Source organism: Tyto alba, unplaced genomic scaffold (genome assembly GCF_018691265.1).
Source record: "Tyto alba isolate M040663 unplaced genomic scaffold, T.alba_DEE_v4.0 Super-Scaffold_5, whole genome shotgun sequence".
Taxonomy (NCBI): domain Eukaryota; kingdom Metazoa; phylum Chordata; class Aves; order Strigiformes; family Tytonidae; genus Tyto; species Tyto alba.
Window position 1 is genome coordinate 20,345,970 of NW_024881326.1, and position 15,947 is coordinate 20,361,916.

General features: G+C 44.6%; 1 protein-coding gene across 1 annotated transcript in view; it reads left to right on the forward strand.

Moving 5' to 3' along the window:
- Positions 1-15,947, forward strand: part of MCF2 (MCF.2 cell line derived transforming sequence) — a 60,241-nt gene that overhangs the window by 28,167 nt on the left and 16,127 nt on the right. Inside the window, exons 7-20 of the mRNA XM_042807323.1 lie at positions 1,150-1,299; positions 4,079-4,203; positions 4,681-4,795; positions 5,166-5,285; positions 6,473-6,664; positions 8,104-8,295; positions 8,446-8,617; positions 11,754-11,842; positions 12,408-12,496; positions 12,740-12,806; positions 14,626-14,741; positions 14,855-14,924; positions 15,287-15,379; positions 15,711-15,803. Of these exons, the coding sequence (XP_042663257.1) occupies positions 1,150-1,299; positions 4,079-4,203; positions 4,681-4,795; positions 5,166-5,285; positions 6,473-6,664; positions 8,104-8,295; positions 8,446-8,617; positions 11,754-11,842; positions 12,408-12,496; positions 12,740-12,806; positions 14,626-14,741; positions 14,855-14,924; positions 15,287-15,379; positions 15,711-15,803 (1,683 nt within the window). The remainder of the gene's footprint in view (positions 1-1,149; positions 1,300-4,078; positions 4,204-4,680; positions 4,796-5,165; positions 5,286-6,472; positions 6,665-8,103; positions 8,296-8,445; positions 8,618-11,753; positions 11,843-12,407; positions 12,497-12,739; positions 12,807-14,625; positions 14,742-14,854; positions 14,925-15,286; positions 15,380-15,710; positions 15,804-15,947) is intronic.

A 15,947-nucleotide genomic window follows, 5' to 3' on the forward strand; every position in this document is an offset into this window, starting at 1 on the left:
ACTTCTTCACTTCTTTTCTTTTTCACTCCTCAATTATATTTTTTCACCCCCTCAATTTATACACATGTTCCTTGGGTCCCTCCCCTAGGTCAACCCACATATTGTCATATCACATATATGGGGAGGAGCGAAGGTGCTTCATGGGATGACATAACTAGCATGATCTTGTTAATCTTCATTAACATATGCAGGGGTGTCAACTTTAGTATGCATTTTGCAGATAAGGAAGCAAAGGTCATTCACCGGACAGATGGCCCTTGACACTTTACAAGATGCACCACAGCAGAGCCGTCCTGTCTGCACGGGGCCGCCTCCCCCAGCTGCACCCTGTGCCATCCAGACAACCTTGTCAGCTCCAGACTCCACATTATTCACCCCCTGACTATAGTTCTGTTACTTGCGAGCGTTTGAGGCATTCCTTGGCTTGGAGGGCCTTCTCCTGCCCCATCCCTTATCTTTACCAGCTCTCGTCTCTCACCACTGTTTATGCTTCCCTCAAGGCTGCTTCTTCCAGTCCTTGTTTTCAGGGAGTTTCAAGTCATCTCTTACAGCTACCAACAGCACTCATTTCCATCCCACTGTCTCCAGTTTCTCTGGCACGCTCCTTAGCTCCCTCCCATGTCCTCTTGGTGAAGCTGTGGATGAGGTGGCCTTGGTGCCAAATTGCCTTGTAACCACCATTCGGGCTTGCTAAGCTGGAAACCATCACCAAGAAGACAAATACATCTCCAAAGCTCAACTGCCTGGAGGTGGTTCCCAGTGTGGGTTAACCAGAGGAAAATAATAATAGAAGAGGAATTACAGGAATTTACAAGATGGATCCTATAGTGGATTCTGCTATAGACCTCCAGTATGCTGGTAGGAAAAAAAAACAGGCAGCAGAAAACAAAGCGTGCCCAAACCTATCCTTATTTAAGTCCCAGTTATGGATTCAGAGGGCAGTAAAAGCCACCTGGCCATGTGTTGGTGGCCACTAGCTAGTGCACCGCAGCACGCACCAGCTCCATCTGCGGCAGACATCCCACCCACCTCCCAGAGCAAGCTGTTAGACTCCCCTGCAGATCACAGCCTTGGCTCTTCACATACTCTGGATGAGCTGTAGGAACTACCCTGAATCCCAGGCTGATTGCAATTATTGTCTCCCACCAGGCAATAGAGAGTTTTGCACTAACCGTGAAGGAAATTGCACAGATGTTACAATCCTTTGGCACGGAGCTGGCAGAGACCGAGCTACCGGATGACATGTATTCAATTGAGCGCATCCTGGCCCTGCGCACGGAAAAGTACTACCAGCTCAAGGTATGTCTCATCAGCAACTGTGCCGTGTATTTCCAGCCCCTGGTTGCACAGCAAGATGGGATTTCTGGGGCTTGACTGCCTGTTTGTTTGGTGCACACTCCTCCTTCCCTCCCATGCACGTGTTTGTGTTGACAGGCAAAATAAAACACAGCATGACTCTTTCTGTCTGTTACCCTTACATTTGCCATCCTCTCAAGCAACTTCCCCTGCCAGCATCCAGCAAACTCTCTCAGCTGCCGCCTCCTTGCTGGCTGCAGAAGTTGGTGTCTATAGTGTGCTCCTCCCGTGGGCTCTACTGGCAGGAGGGCAGGCGGGAGGCTTCGTCACCCGTGTGTTCCTGGCCCCGGCGGGATTCCCTCTGCTTCACCCCCACGGCTGGAGGAAGCTGCACGCAGAGCATCAGCAGGTCTGGAGGGATGGTTTGTCCCCAGGTCCCTCTGCCTGATGCAGCTTCCCCAGGGGGACTTGAGGGAACTGTGCTGGAGAGGTGAAGGATTTGTGCGAGCACGTGGCACAGAGCATTCATGATGCGATCCCTGCCTTCACGTGAGCCTTCACGTTTCGCTTTCAGCAACATTTGTGTCTTTAATATTTCAGGATTTTTTTTCAACTAGTTGTGTTTGTGATTATTATGATTATAGGAGTTACTGGAAGCTTTAGTGTGGCCAGCTGCTGCTATATCAAGCTGTTGTCTTTGCTGCTTCTGCGTCTTTCTGGGAACAGCCCAGGCCTGTCCCCAGAACCTCACGTCGGAAATGATTCCCATGTTAATAGCTGTGCTGTGTGGCTGAGGAATGAGCTCCTTTGCCTTATGACAGGATTCATTTACATAAGTCAAAGAAGTGTATCTGTTTTCACTTATAACCATTTGTCATTCAAGTGACAGTGAGTCCCCAGAAGGCTGCCTGTAAGAAATATGCAATATGACATCCAAAGTGTGCTGTGTGTAGGCATAAATTTATATGCGTATGTATAGAAAGTATCGTTATAGATACTACCGATAGTCCTTTATTTCTTCTTTGAAAATGAGGAGAGCTGTAGTATAAAACAGCAGCTGCATATATTGCAATATGACTTACTGACTTAAACTTCATGCTTAGGACTATAGCCAAAGTGTAGGGGGCAAGTATCGGCTACACGATGTAGTCCTGTAGATAAACCAGTCAGTAATACACACTTCCCTCTGTGGAGAAATAAAACATGTAATGTGTTTTCATTTGCATATAAAGCACAGCAGCACTCAGTACAAGGCATCTGTTGCTTTTAATGCCTCGTCTATTAATTTCAAATATCAAAACCACTCATTGGCTTTTGATTGAAATGGGGTCTGTTGGCTTTTTTCTTCTGTTCCTTCTAAGTCCATGAAAGATGAAAGCAGATGAGAAACTGTGCACAGATTGTGGTGACAGCAAGATATGGGATCCTTGTCTCTCTCATGACAACCCCAAGATTGGTACAGCTGATTCCTGAATTCAGATAATGAGTAGATCAGAATAATTTATGTAGCTGTGATACTGAACAGAAGCTGGTTGCAAACACAATGAAAAAATTACAGAGTAACTAAGAAATTAACCTCTTTGATATACTGAATGGGAAAAAAATCAAGTTAACACCTGTTTGACAGTTGAGCTAATTTGTCGTACATATAATGAAAGGCTTTGAATCAAAAGGGGAACGCGGGGCTCTGGAGAGTGAGATGTAAGAGGATGAAATAGCAGCCACCTGCGATCTAAAGCATGCTGCATAATTCCTCTTCCCTTTTGAGTCCCTGGATATGGTAGTATCAAAAGGAGATGTTTATTTTTTCCCTCATGGTCATCTTCCACGATGTTTTAGTGACAGGGATGCAAACCAGCAGCAGACACTTTGTGTGTGAGAGGAGAAGCTCCTGCGGCCGTGTCCTTCTGCTCCTGGGCTGCTGCCCTGAAGATGCTGTTACGTTTAGGTTGCTGCGAGCTATCTGGGGCAGGCAGATGTTTAAGCAAGTCTGTGCTTTCTGAATCTTGTCCCTAAAGTGGTTTTGCCATTGTTTCTCTTGCAATAGAAATCTGAACATCTCCCAGGATGGGCTTTTACTCCTCCACGAGTTGGCTCTCCAATGGAGCCATGCACAGGTCCCTTCTTTCATTCTTCTTCCAATTCAGTCCATCATCAGCCACATCTATTTTCTCCTTTCTTCTCAGCTCTGCGTTTGGTCTCTTTTTTTTCTGAAAATAATTGCCTAAATGCACCTGTTTGCTTTGGGTCCGAGTCCAACACTCCACGTCCCTAAGTGGAGGTTATGGTGAAACTGCTGATTTGCCTCTATAACACTCTAAATAACTGGTGCCACACAGTCTCAGTCCCAGCTTTGTCCCACTACTGAATGCCCTTCCTACAACCTCCTGCAATGACCTTGATGGAGAAGCACAGCCTCCAAGCTGCAGAATACTTGCTTGAATACAGGAACCTGTGGATAGATATCTGATACAAACCCACCTGCTCACCGAGGGAGACCCGTGGTAGTGCTGTCCTCCTGCCCCTTGCATCATTTTGTGGCCTGATGTTTTCACATGTGCCACTTTCCACCCAGCCTGGTGACCAGTTCATGGTTCAACCTCCTCCAGCTCCAGGGGCTAACCCCACATTAAGGGGGCTAAAATATCTGCTGGGAGTCCTTTGGTCTGATGGATACCGGTGCTTCATTTCATCCAGGGAAACTAAGGCAGGAGAAACATGAACTGACTTATCGTAACCTCACAAAAAATAGCCTGAATCAGAAATGTTTTGCATTATACAGGAAGATATTACAGCAGTCACAAAAGAAGGAAACTTGCTTTTGAGCAGTTTTGAAGAGCCTGACTCCGGGGAATGCAGTCAGGACCAGCACCACGAGAGGCCTGGGGACTGGGAGACCGTGAATCGGTGAGTGCACTATGTTCCTCATTTGCCTGATTTTTGAGTGGAAACGCTCATGTTATTTAAGTGTAGATGTGTTGTTTAGCTCACCCATCAAACAGGCAAAGATAAAGACACCAGAGTTTTGCTCCAGACCCATCAAATTGCTGGGTGACTTCTGTCAAATGACTTTGACCTGCTCTGATTTTTTTCCCCTACTGATACGATGAGACTGTGGAGCAGATGCAGGGTTCTCCCACGCCAGGCTCCCAGGTATCATTCAGATAAATGGAGACGGCAACAACCGCTTCACACAGATGCTGTCATCTGCAGTGATGATTTCATTAAAATTCTGAGATCTTCACAAGTCTCATAGACACATCCGTTGACTCCTGAGAGCTTGGGTCCAGAAGGCCTGAATAGGTGATCACGATAGGGTGTGTCCATCTCTGCTTGTCCTTTATTTGCAAATTGTTCCAATCCTGTCCTTTTTCTGTGCTCAAGGTTACTTGGTCAGCTTCACGAGATGGAGACTGCTTTTGATGGCTTCTGGGAAAAACATCAGTTAAAAATGGAGCAATATTTGCAACTGTGGAAGTTTGAGCAAAGTTTTCAAGAGGTATGATCAGACGCGCTTCTGCTGGCAGAAGGAGGAGTTGGAGGTGAAAAGGAGGGGAGAGAAGAGAAGATTTTACGCTTTTTATTTTGAGAGTGTTTAATTTATGCTGCTGTTCTTTGACTCTGGCAGGGCTAGCTAGCTTGGGGAGACCACTGTGCTTCCTCATTCAGAGCTAATTTAGGTATCACTATCGTGCAGTTGCATAAATTTTGCTGACAGAAGCATCTTTGAATTTAGAAATTAGTTCTTGGACACTAGTTTTATTATTGGATTTAGCAGTCTTAGCTAAAGTGTGATTAATTTTGGTCTGAGAATGATTTTCTGCCTGTGCTTTGTATCCTTTTGCAGCAGTCTTCTTCTTTGTGTCTAGGTCAAGAATGCCATTGAATTTTTAATGGGTCAGCAAGCAGAGCTGCCCGACACTGGCGACAGCGTCCCCCAAGTAAAACAGAGGCTCAAGGACTTGGGTCATTTCGATGGTATGGCTCAGGTGAGATAATCTTTCGTAGAAGGAGGCACTAATGAAACAGAAGAGACACATTCTGTATTTGTAGTAGGAGGTGTTTTCTGAAATTACCTGGTTCTGGTGTAATTCGTTGGTAAGTGGCTGCACAAAAGGATTGATTTCATGTCTTTGCTCTGTGCAGCAACTCTGTGATCATTCTGAAAGCCACGAACAGAGTATTTAATTATCATAGTTAAAATAAATCGCTGAGCCACCATGAAAATCCAGAACAGATAAATTTCTGAACATAGGGAAGGCGTGGGAGTTAATGAGCTGGAAGAAGAATTATTTATATGTTAAGTGCTTTAGCAGTGCTAATAGGCAGAGACTTGTTACCAGGCACATGGAGAGGCAAAAAAGTTGCTATTTTGACGTGTCTGTGATTTGAACATAACATATGGATGAAGACTAAGAGATGTAGGGGAAAGCAGAGTGAAGGGAGATGATTCATGAGAGCCTAACTGAGGATGTCACTTCTGTAAAGGGATGTGCTTGGCTAGTGGGTTATGGTCAGTGGAGAAATCCTGAGGTATCTGGACAAAATCCCCTGAGGCTTCTTTGAAAATAAGAGTCCTAAGGGGAAAGGTCGAAAGATTTTTGGCCATTTGGAAGAAATGTTTGTGGAGAGAGGGAGGAGGAACAAAAGGCCAGGCAGACAGGGTGCAACAGGGAAGCACTCCCAGCAAAAAGCCAACCCTGGAGAAGACGTAACCATTACACTGACCAAGATGTGCAGACAAGAGAGCAAGTTCTTTGCATCAAGCTTTGCTGCAAAGGGCCTCTTTCGTTTTAACCATAAACCTTAACTGCTCAAATTCCCTTTCATGCTTATGAGCATAGTGTGCCTAAACTGGACATCAGCTCCATTTTTTTTTAAGAGTGTAGATCCTGGAGACAGCAGCAATACATTGCCAGCAGCCATTCACAGCATTGCTAGTTTGTTGAAATACTGTTTTCTTCTTCATCCTCTTTTTTGGATAGCAAAAGCTTTTTTTCCCAGATGATGGGTGCCATTTTATCCTGCATAAGCCACCCATTCTGGCTACTCCTAATAGCAGTCGTCCCCATGTGTACCTGAAATCTGGTAAGACAATAACGTGCGTGTTGTTATATGTAGACATTTTGGCATTATTTCAGTAAGTGTGCAATCCGTTCTCTTCCTTTCACTGAAGGACCTGATAGGGAAGGCCCAGGTGGTGATACTACACGGACACCAGCTAGCAGCAAATCATCACTACGCACTCAACTTAATCTGCCAGCAATGCAACGAGCTGCGGCACCATTCTGATGTCTTGTCTGATGAGATCAAAAGGAAGCAGATGCGACTGCAGAAGACCTTGGATCTTCATACCCGCCTTCAGCAGGTAGAGTTCAGGGGCAGTGCCTTGAGAGGTAGATAGTTAGCTTCTCCATGGGGTTAGCCTCTCTACTTCTTAGCTGGAAGCATCTGAAATTTACAGCTTTGCTTCAGTCGTTCATGGTTGGAAAGTGTTCCCCAGAGGCTGGAAGAGCGCTTCACCCCTCACTTAGCTGGTTAAATTAGGAAACAGATATCTGCTGGTGCTATGAGTAGTCAGCAGAATGAGGTGGGCATCTCCAGAGGGCAATTCAGAACACCAAAGTTCAGCTGCTGCAGTTGGGCATGCTTTCATGCTGCCACCGTGTATTAATTGACTTTTGAGGTTTTCATACCCAGTGCACTAGAGGTAACGCTTTCAGATAAACCCCAGCCATTTTTTCTTAGCCATTTCCTAAGAATGAACATAGCTGACTGTAAAATAAGGTGACAGATTGGTAGATAGGGGCAGCTGCTCTGTGCTAGCATGGAAGTGGAGTCATGTGGCTTCAACGCTCTTTGATATCTTAATCAGCATCAAATATTCATTTAGGGAAATTCACGCTAATTAGGCCAGAAGGCACAGGGCTGTAATGCTTGAGGCCATTAAGAGCAGCAGTGAAGTTTGACCCTGTTCCATTTCAGTGTTTCGGGGGATTAGGGAGCTTGTTTTTACTCTCTCTGTGTTCCACATCAGTGTTGCACTAGTCTGTGGGGACGGACGGTTCCTCGGCAGCCTCTCAGCTGCCGGGCACTGTCCTCTCCTGGGCTCCTTGCAAGCCTGGCTGGTGCTAGTGCTCTAGCCCGTGGGCTCTGCTGGAGCACACCATGGTCCTGCTCTCCACCATCTCCCTTCCCGTTCACAGCACTGGAGATCCTCTCTCATTCTTGGCTCCAGCATCTTCTCACATCCATGCCCACCCACAGTGTGTAGTGCCAGCTGAACCCCAGCCTGGCGTTCAGCTATTACCTGTGCATCTTACATGTTGAACTTTGAACTGCAATTAAAAATCCCGAATTTTTTAAAAACATGAGTGCAATTGCTTTGATCATTCCTCACAGTTCAGACCTGCACTGAGCCAGGTATTTATCTCAGGAAAGCTGCCTGTCTTGTTGTGAACTCTGTAGTGCCCCCTTCAGCTTTCTGAGTTGGATAAAGATCTGCTTATCATTTGGTTCAGCTATGCATTAAGTAGTGCTTCTGTGTCAGTTTTACCACTGGTTTTATCCATGTACAAGTAGAGACACAACTTGGCTGGGTATGTTGAGGACTTCAGTCACCCTCCAGAAAAAATGTGGCCTTTCTACTTTCTAATCAAAATGCAGTAGCTGCTGAGGGCTTTAGAGTACCAATTAGCTCAATGTTGAAAGTACAGGTCCAGTAAATGATATTCCTTATGGGAACCTTGATTTAGTAGGGGTGCTGCTGACGGTCTTGCTCCCTGTGTTTGCCCGTGCTGTGACCAGGCTCTGCAGTGCTGTGATGAAGGTGCCTACCTGCTTGCCAACCAGCAGATGGACAAGTGCCAGTCTAAAGAAGGCGCTCAGAAAGCCCTCCAGGACATAGAAAGATTTCTTGAAAGCTCTTCAGCCTACTTAAACTATGATCCCCAAGCCCTGCACTACGATTTTGAGTCAATCTTAACATCTGAACTGAAGGTAAGCAACCCCTCCAGTTCCTTGTTACACAAGTAAAAAGCAAGATTGGATTGTGTTGTGCTGCTGTCAGCTTTATAGTCCTCTGGTTCGGGTCAGAGTGCAAAATAATGGTAGTTATTTGATCATGGGAGTCTTTTTCACTCTCTACAGTGCCAGATACAGTCAATGCAAGTCAAGCTTGAAAACGTTCGAAGCATGTTTGAGAATCGGCAGTCTTGCTTCCGGAAGCTGTTGGATAAACACGTGCGGCCTGTCCAATTGGTAGCCCCTCGGCCAGAAAATCCACCGAGATCAAAATCACCATTATTCTCTCCAAAACATGGTAAAATATTTTAAGCTTATGGTATTTTCAGATTATAATTTTACTTTGAAGCAGGAACAGTAAGGCTAAGGACAGTTTTGAGAAGAAAGCTAAACCTTGTTGGCTGATGCAGAGTTGTTGTATAATGCTAAATATGTATGAGATGACTTATTATTTTTCCAATTTTTGTGTCTAGCTCCCCACACCTGTGTGAAGAATGGGGCTGGTTGCTTGGTATTTATTTTCACTTCCTATTCAGTGAAAAAAGAGATCTGTAAACAGTGCATACTTCCAGTTTTGCTTTACAAGCATCCTACTGGGCTGAAAACTGGTGAATTGGTATTACAGGGGAAAAGGGCAAGGTTTATAAATCTATTAGCATACCTATTCTCTGTGGCTGTCTTAGAGTTGGAACTGACGTAAAGTTAGACTGATGTTTGCAAAGGAGCTTGGAGAAATGAGGAACTCAAAGCTCATGAACAGAAATGAGCTGGATGCTTAACTCCCTTTGATTCCTTGAGGGTGTCTGCCGTAAATCCCAACTGTGGAATAATCAATGCCTGTAAAGCTACAAATTCTGATTGAACTGAGGTCACTGAATGTTCTGCCTTGATTTTGGTAATGGGATGTGGCACAATGTTAGCTTTAAATGATAACATTAAAACTTTCATCTTTGGCAGTCCTGTATGTATCAGAATTAAAAAGTATTCCAAACACCCATGTATTCTAAACCAGGGATATGCTAAATTATGTGGTAAAATTAAATTCAGTGATCTGGCTGAATAAAACAATTAAACATTTGTGTTTTAACACAAAATTTTTATGATGAATTAGTGAATATTAGTTATGGTGAATTGTAGCAGGTCTCACAGAAACAGTAAAAGTGGCTCCAGTTCAGGGAGTGACTAATGTAAATGGCCAAGCTAGTGGAGGGGTGGAAATGAAGCTAGATGCAGTGAGGGGAACTAAGCTACTCAAGATGCAGGCCAGTGTAGCAAATAATTCCTAAATTTCCTCTTCCCAGGCTGAGGCCACCTTCACTAGACCACGCTGCCCTCTGAATCCCTTTCCTCAAGCAGGAAAAAAAGCTCTGAGTCTAATTTAAAAGACTATTGCGTGTTTTACCTAATGTAACTTTTCCAGCTTTCTAGAAACAGGGAAGTGTTAAGGAGGAATTACTGACTCAAAGGGTAGGGATAAATGGCTGGCCACCTCTGTGGGACGTTGTGAGACCATCATCAATCAGCTGGACTTATTTCATGACTTTATAGGATGCACATTTTTCAAGAAAAGGCACTCAGTCACCTGCAAAGCACAAGTATCCTCCATTAATCCGCTTCCTGAAAGAGATGATCAGGTGTGTTGAAGTGAGCATAGCCAGCAAGCGGGGAAAGACAAAAGGCTCCTCTTTGGATAGATCATGCCAAGAGAGCTTTTTAATAAGGCCTCTGTTTGATACCAAACATCAAAATGCTGCAGGCCTGCTGGCGTGATGGGCAGTGTCAAAGACACATGCTGGGCTCCGCCGGGAGTGCTTTGAGATGGATGGGTTCTATGGCGTGGATTGAAACCAAGCCACCTCTAAGCATATTACTTTTGTCCCCGTTTTCTTTCTTTCTTTCATTCATTTTTTCCCCCCTTCTTTTTCTGTCCGAGGACAGACACTTCCTCTTTCATCTTTGCCCTGGATTTGAAGCCTGTCTGATAAACGTGGTTCTAATTTTGAAGCCACTTTTTGAGGGGGGGAAAAAAGAGTAAACCTCTCCTGTCCTGAGCCATAAAGCACAGTGAGGTGCCGCGCAGCGGTACGGCAGGCCACAGCAGAGCCCCAGTGCTGGAGTAACATCACTCTTGCTGCAGAACAGCGGGCTGCAGCCGGGACCGTCTCCCCTCTGCCTCCCACCCGTGCTCCCTGCCTCCCCGTGGGAGTCTCCCAGTAGGACCACTGGCAAGTCCTCGCTCCTTTTGGGTCTTCTTGCCCACGGTGGGTCACACCCCACGCGCGCCTCTGACCAGCTCCCCACCGGCCGGGTCTCTCTGCTCCCTCATATGGTTTGTTTACGTGTGGAGGTCTAAGGCTTCGCTGGTGTGGTAACACATAAGAACCTGATCTTCCAGCAGCCCCATCTGAGGGAGGGGTGCCTGCTCTCCACGTGGATTTGCATTCCTGCATTTTTCTCCCCTGCATCTTCTGCTTCACAAAAGGTGGCTCTTTGGTGTCAGCCCTGTTCAAACCTTCGATGCAGACACAGCTGCTGTTGCATTCATATGTGCTGCGATACCTTTTTTCACCCTAATGGAAAGATAGTTCATTAGTCCAGGTGTTTTGTTGTTTGTTTGTTTGTTTGTTTTTTTTTTTTTTTTTTTTCTTTTTACTTTGCTAGCGTCTTTTTCTGTTTGTAAATAAGGTGAATATTGCACCTCAGAATGTGCTTCTTCTTGGTCCATCTCAGAATTTGGTGCAGCCATGGGCTGCTGCCTGGCAGGTGGGGCTGTCACTGAGGCTGGAGCCAGCGCGATGCTGGAGAAATTCATTATTGCCATTCATGTGAGAGGAAAAGACCCTTTTGGTGAAGAATTGCCATACTGAGGAGTAAGAAGTATTTGAAAGATGCCATATAGCTCACTGGGGAGATTGATGTTTTATTTTTAAGCTTCCAGTTTACCTCTGTAACCCAAAGTATTACAACCTGTAATTATTTACTGACAACATCAATAAATTCTTCCAAGATGAAGAAACAGTTTATACCAGCTGAGCACCTTGCCCCGTGTTCATAAAAAGTCTTTCAAACAGTATCCCAGTAGGTGATGTTCCTTTTGGTAGTTGATTTGATTTTACTGTTTTCTATCATTTGCACAGGCTTCACAGACTTCGTTAGGTTTTGATTACCGTATTCACTTAATGGACATTTTGATTTTTCTGATCACGTTTTACTTTATGGCCTTTATGATCACTTGTGTCACTTGTGCTGTTTGGTATTAGTATTGTTGTTTGAGATATATCCCCTTTATTTTGTCAGTTTGCTTGTAGTACTAGCTAACTAATTATTCATTCTTAAAATGTAACCCATTTTTCTTTATGACAAATTAGTTTCTGTCTGAACCGTCTCCCTCACTATAGGTGTGCATAATGTAATTATGCTTTTTTCTACCCAAGGTGTGGATTTTAATTCGAGTTTGAAATTTTCATTTGATCTCTCCCTCCCTGGGAAGAAAACATCAAGAAAAACTCCAAGTTCTCGCAAGGTAAAAATTATTCATTAAATCTGAATGAATTTTATACACTGAAAAACTGAAACCCTTCTAAAACTTGTACTTAGACTTTGCATTTGAAGGTGTTCTTTTTTTTTTTAAAAAAAAATCCCCAAAACTACAACCACTTTCATATCCATATGGTTTCATTGGATTAGTCCAACACCTGATATCTATCTTGGATTGTTTTTCCAAGTCACAGATATCAATTTCCTATGTGTTATTCCGTGATCTTGTTCTTTGCATAACAGTGATGTCTATTAGGAAAACTCACCATCCGCAGATGTTTCCCCTGTGGAAACTGTTCTCTGGTTTCTGCGCTAATGAATTATGTTACCAGTATTTTCAGATTATATGCAGCAGAGTAATTTCTGAGAATATTTGGCTACCCATTATACTCCATGCCCTTTTAAAGTCTGATGTCACAAAAGGTGTCTTAAAAGGAAGCATATTTTGTCCTTCCCGAAGAAGTTTCCGGGCTGACATCGGGGCCGGGCTCATCCTGCCTCTGCAGTGACCTCCCTGCAGCTCTTCCCAGTGCATCCCATTTCTCTTCCAGATTGAAGTAATGCACGACTATCAGGAAAAACGGAATTCCTTGCAATATTTTATTTCAGACAGCGAGGACAGCTTAGATATACTAAAAGGGTAAGCTTTTGTTTACATCACTCAAAACGATGTTTATTTCTGGCCAGTCCTTGCCCCGTCCCTGTGTTCCTCCACCCTGACCTGAGTGTCATCTCTTGCACTTTTGCCTGTTTTATCACCCCTATGTTGGTTGTTCATGAGATCACACTATGTTTCGGGGTAGTTGAACCTCACTGATTACCTGTGGGTTTTTTACAGATGTAAGAATAATACACTATTTTTTTTATTTTTTCTTTATTTTAGCCATGTCATAAATGAACTTATAGAAACTGAGAGAGTGTACGTAGAGGAACTGTTCACTGTTTTGACGGTGAGTGACTTCTTATTACTGTTCCCTGGTGACTTGTACAAAAGGGCACCTGCCACTCTCTCAAACTAAGCAAAAGTGTGATCGGGCAGGTTTCTACCAAACTGTCAGATCCCAAGCTAGTCATAAATTTTCAAGTTTTCTCCCTAGGTTTTCTTTGTTGAAGGCATCTGCAGGAACAGTTGGTGTCAGGATGAGCTTTTCATCTAGAATGAGGAAGAAGCCTTCTGTTTGTACACAAAAGCACTGGTAATTAGTTTTATCAGTGCCTAGAAAAATGTATAGAAAGCTGTTATTTTTAACTGTTCCCTAATTTCTTCTGCCTTTTGGAGACAAGAGAAAGAAGCTTGTGTTTTATCCTTGGGAGGATTCTGTCTCAACACTGTGAAGTTCATGAATGTATAAAGAATATTTCTTTAGAAAGCAGGTTATAATTTCTCATACTGCCATTTTAGACACTTCTACTTTATTCCAAAATAACTCTTGCTGATGGCCAAAACAAGTTGGTAAATAGCTCTCCCCCCTTGCATTTCTCTCACCCAGGAGCAAGCAGGATATAAATCTGTTGGACTGCAGGTAGTTACACATAGTTGCCCTGCACTGATTGTTTTCTCTGTTAAACCACACTCTATATGAAAAAACAGTTGGCAGGTACACAGATTTATTGCTGTGCATATCAAGTCTAGATAGAGAAAAATGGATCGATAGACTTCAGTTTTCTGAAAATAGTATTTCCTTTGAAGGGGGAAGCCTGCTTGCAATGGTTAAATACAAACGACTAATTTTCCAGATACTTGTCTCCACTGCATCCTTAATCAACTACAGAATGCCTGCTTAGTATAAGTAATACTGATTCTAACCATAATGAGTGTGAGAGATTAATCTGGAAAGCCAGAGAAGATATGCTGTACGTACTGAATACATTTTTGCAAACATTTTTGCTACTGATGTTCAAAGGGCCTCAGTTCTGTGCAGTGGTTGGGGACTGGCATGGCCAGCTTGAGCTGTGGCTCACGTTGATGTTGTCTTTGCAGCGACGGTTCCGAGCTCTGTCCGTGCCTTCTCCCTACCCTACAGTTAGGACGTTTACCACATCTGGTGAACGTTTTTGTGTTGGTGCGGTGATGTGATCTTACTGCGTGGAGATTTGCATTGTTTCCTAGTTCTACCCAACAATTTGTAAGGCAGTGGTGTCCCTTCCAGCTCTTCCCTGCTTGGGAGACTGTGATTTCAAGAGTCAGGTGGAGCCACAGAGGACAGAAATCCGGATGCACCGAGGAGAGCCTGGGGCTCTCCTGGTGCTCAGCAGGTCTTGCACAAGAGCAAAAAGGCCGTTGATTTGGGTATTTGATCTCAAGCCGTTTCTGCTTTGCAGCAAGTCAGCTCGTGCGCTGGTTCTGGTGAGGCTGTGTGTAACTGCATACCCCGCACGGACACGTTGTCTCTCCCGTGTCCCATGGCCATGGCAGCAGATGTGTTCAGCCCAGACAAGTATTCCTCCAGCACCCCTCCTGCAGCCAGGCCGCAGCGAGGAGCAAGTGGCTGCGATCTGTCTTGGGTGAACAGAGGGCATCTCCGCAGTGCTGGCCGGCCCCACGGGACCTGTCCCAAGCCATCCCCCGCTGGACCACAACCCCACGTGCCCAGGGACTGAAAGACAGGGGTTTAGAAACAAAAATAAGGAAATAAAAGGGATGTTGCACTTTGAAACAAAGCGGACCGTATTGGAAGTCTGTTCACGTCCCCTTTTTCATCTGCCTTTGAGGAGATGCCAAGCCAAGGCCTTACCAACTGAGTGATGAGCCTCTTTTGCATCCCGCAGGGCTACAGAGCTGAGATGGATAACCCTGCCATGCTCCTCCTCATGCCTCCCGTGCTGAGGAACAGGAAGGACGTCCTCTTTGGAAACATGCCCGAGATATACGACTTCCACAACAAGTATGATGCTCGCTCCGTTCCCTTTTTTATCAGATTGATTTTCTATAGCGATTAAATACCCAAACCGTACCTTGCTCACCGCTGCATTTTGTCTCTTCTCCCATCTCTTGCAGAATTTTCCTGCACAGTTTGGAAAGTTGCCTGGGAGCACCCGAGAGAGTGGGATTTTGTTTCCTAGACAGGGTGGGTGACTCATTTTCACATATAAGGCAGACTTGGAGGCCAATGTTTCTCCTGATTTGTTGCGCTCTGCAACACCTCAGTTATGTCAGTTGAGTAAGACGCTTCTGATACGCAATACTAACAGCAAGGCAGGGAGCGTAGGTGCGTGGCCAGCAGCAGATGGGGGAGAGCAGCAGTCGTGACTACACCGTGGTTTGCTGTGATTTCCAGCAGTGGGTTTTTTACCCAGACTCCGGAACTTTTAGATATTAAAATTGTCAACAGAGATAAAAAGAAAATATACGGTTTGAGTGTTAACCTCTTTTGGCTGGCCAGCAGGTTTGTGTGCATGCGTGTGACTTGCCTTTTGGCTTCCCTTACAGCGGGAGGATTTCCAGATGTATGAGAAATACTGCCAGAACAAGCCCCGGTCGGAGTCCCTGTGGAGGCAGTGCTCCGAAAGCACCTTCTTCCAGGTGAGCTGTTTGTTCCTACTAAGGCCAGCATCATCCTGGGACACTCACGTCTCCTGAACACCCTCCTCAGCACCCCACAATTTTGCAGCATACTCTGTTGCGTGGAAGCCTCACAAAAAGTAGCACTTAGAGTTTCTTGTACACAAGGAGTTTAAGGCAGATCCATCCATTATATTATTTTACGTGGTTTTATAAAATTTCTTTAATTATAGACGCCGTATGACACTTTTACATGATGTCTTCAAAGTCACCCAAACCATACTAGTCAAGCTGTTGGAATAACTACTCGTAATTGGTGCAGAATTTACTTAATCTGAATTGTTTGTTCCAGGAATGCCAAAGAAAATTAGAGCACAAACTCGGGCTGGATTCCTATTTGCTCAAACCAGTGCAGCGCCTGACAAAATACCAGTTGCTTCTGAAGGTATTTCATATTCTGCTTTGAAAGGACATCAGGAGATAGATTTGTTTTATTTTTCAATTGAAGGAAATCAGTACCAAGCTTTAGATTACATATTGCTTATCTTGGCCCTCCGTGGTGACTTTGAGTGAAGCCGAAAATCCACAT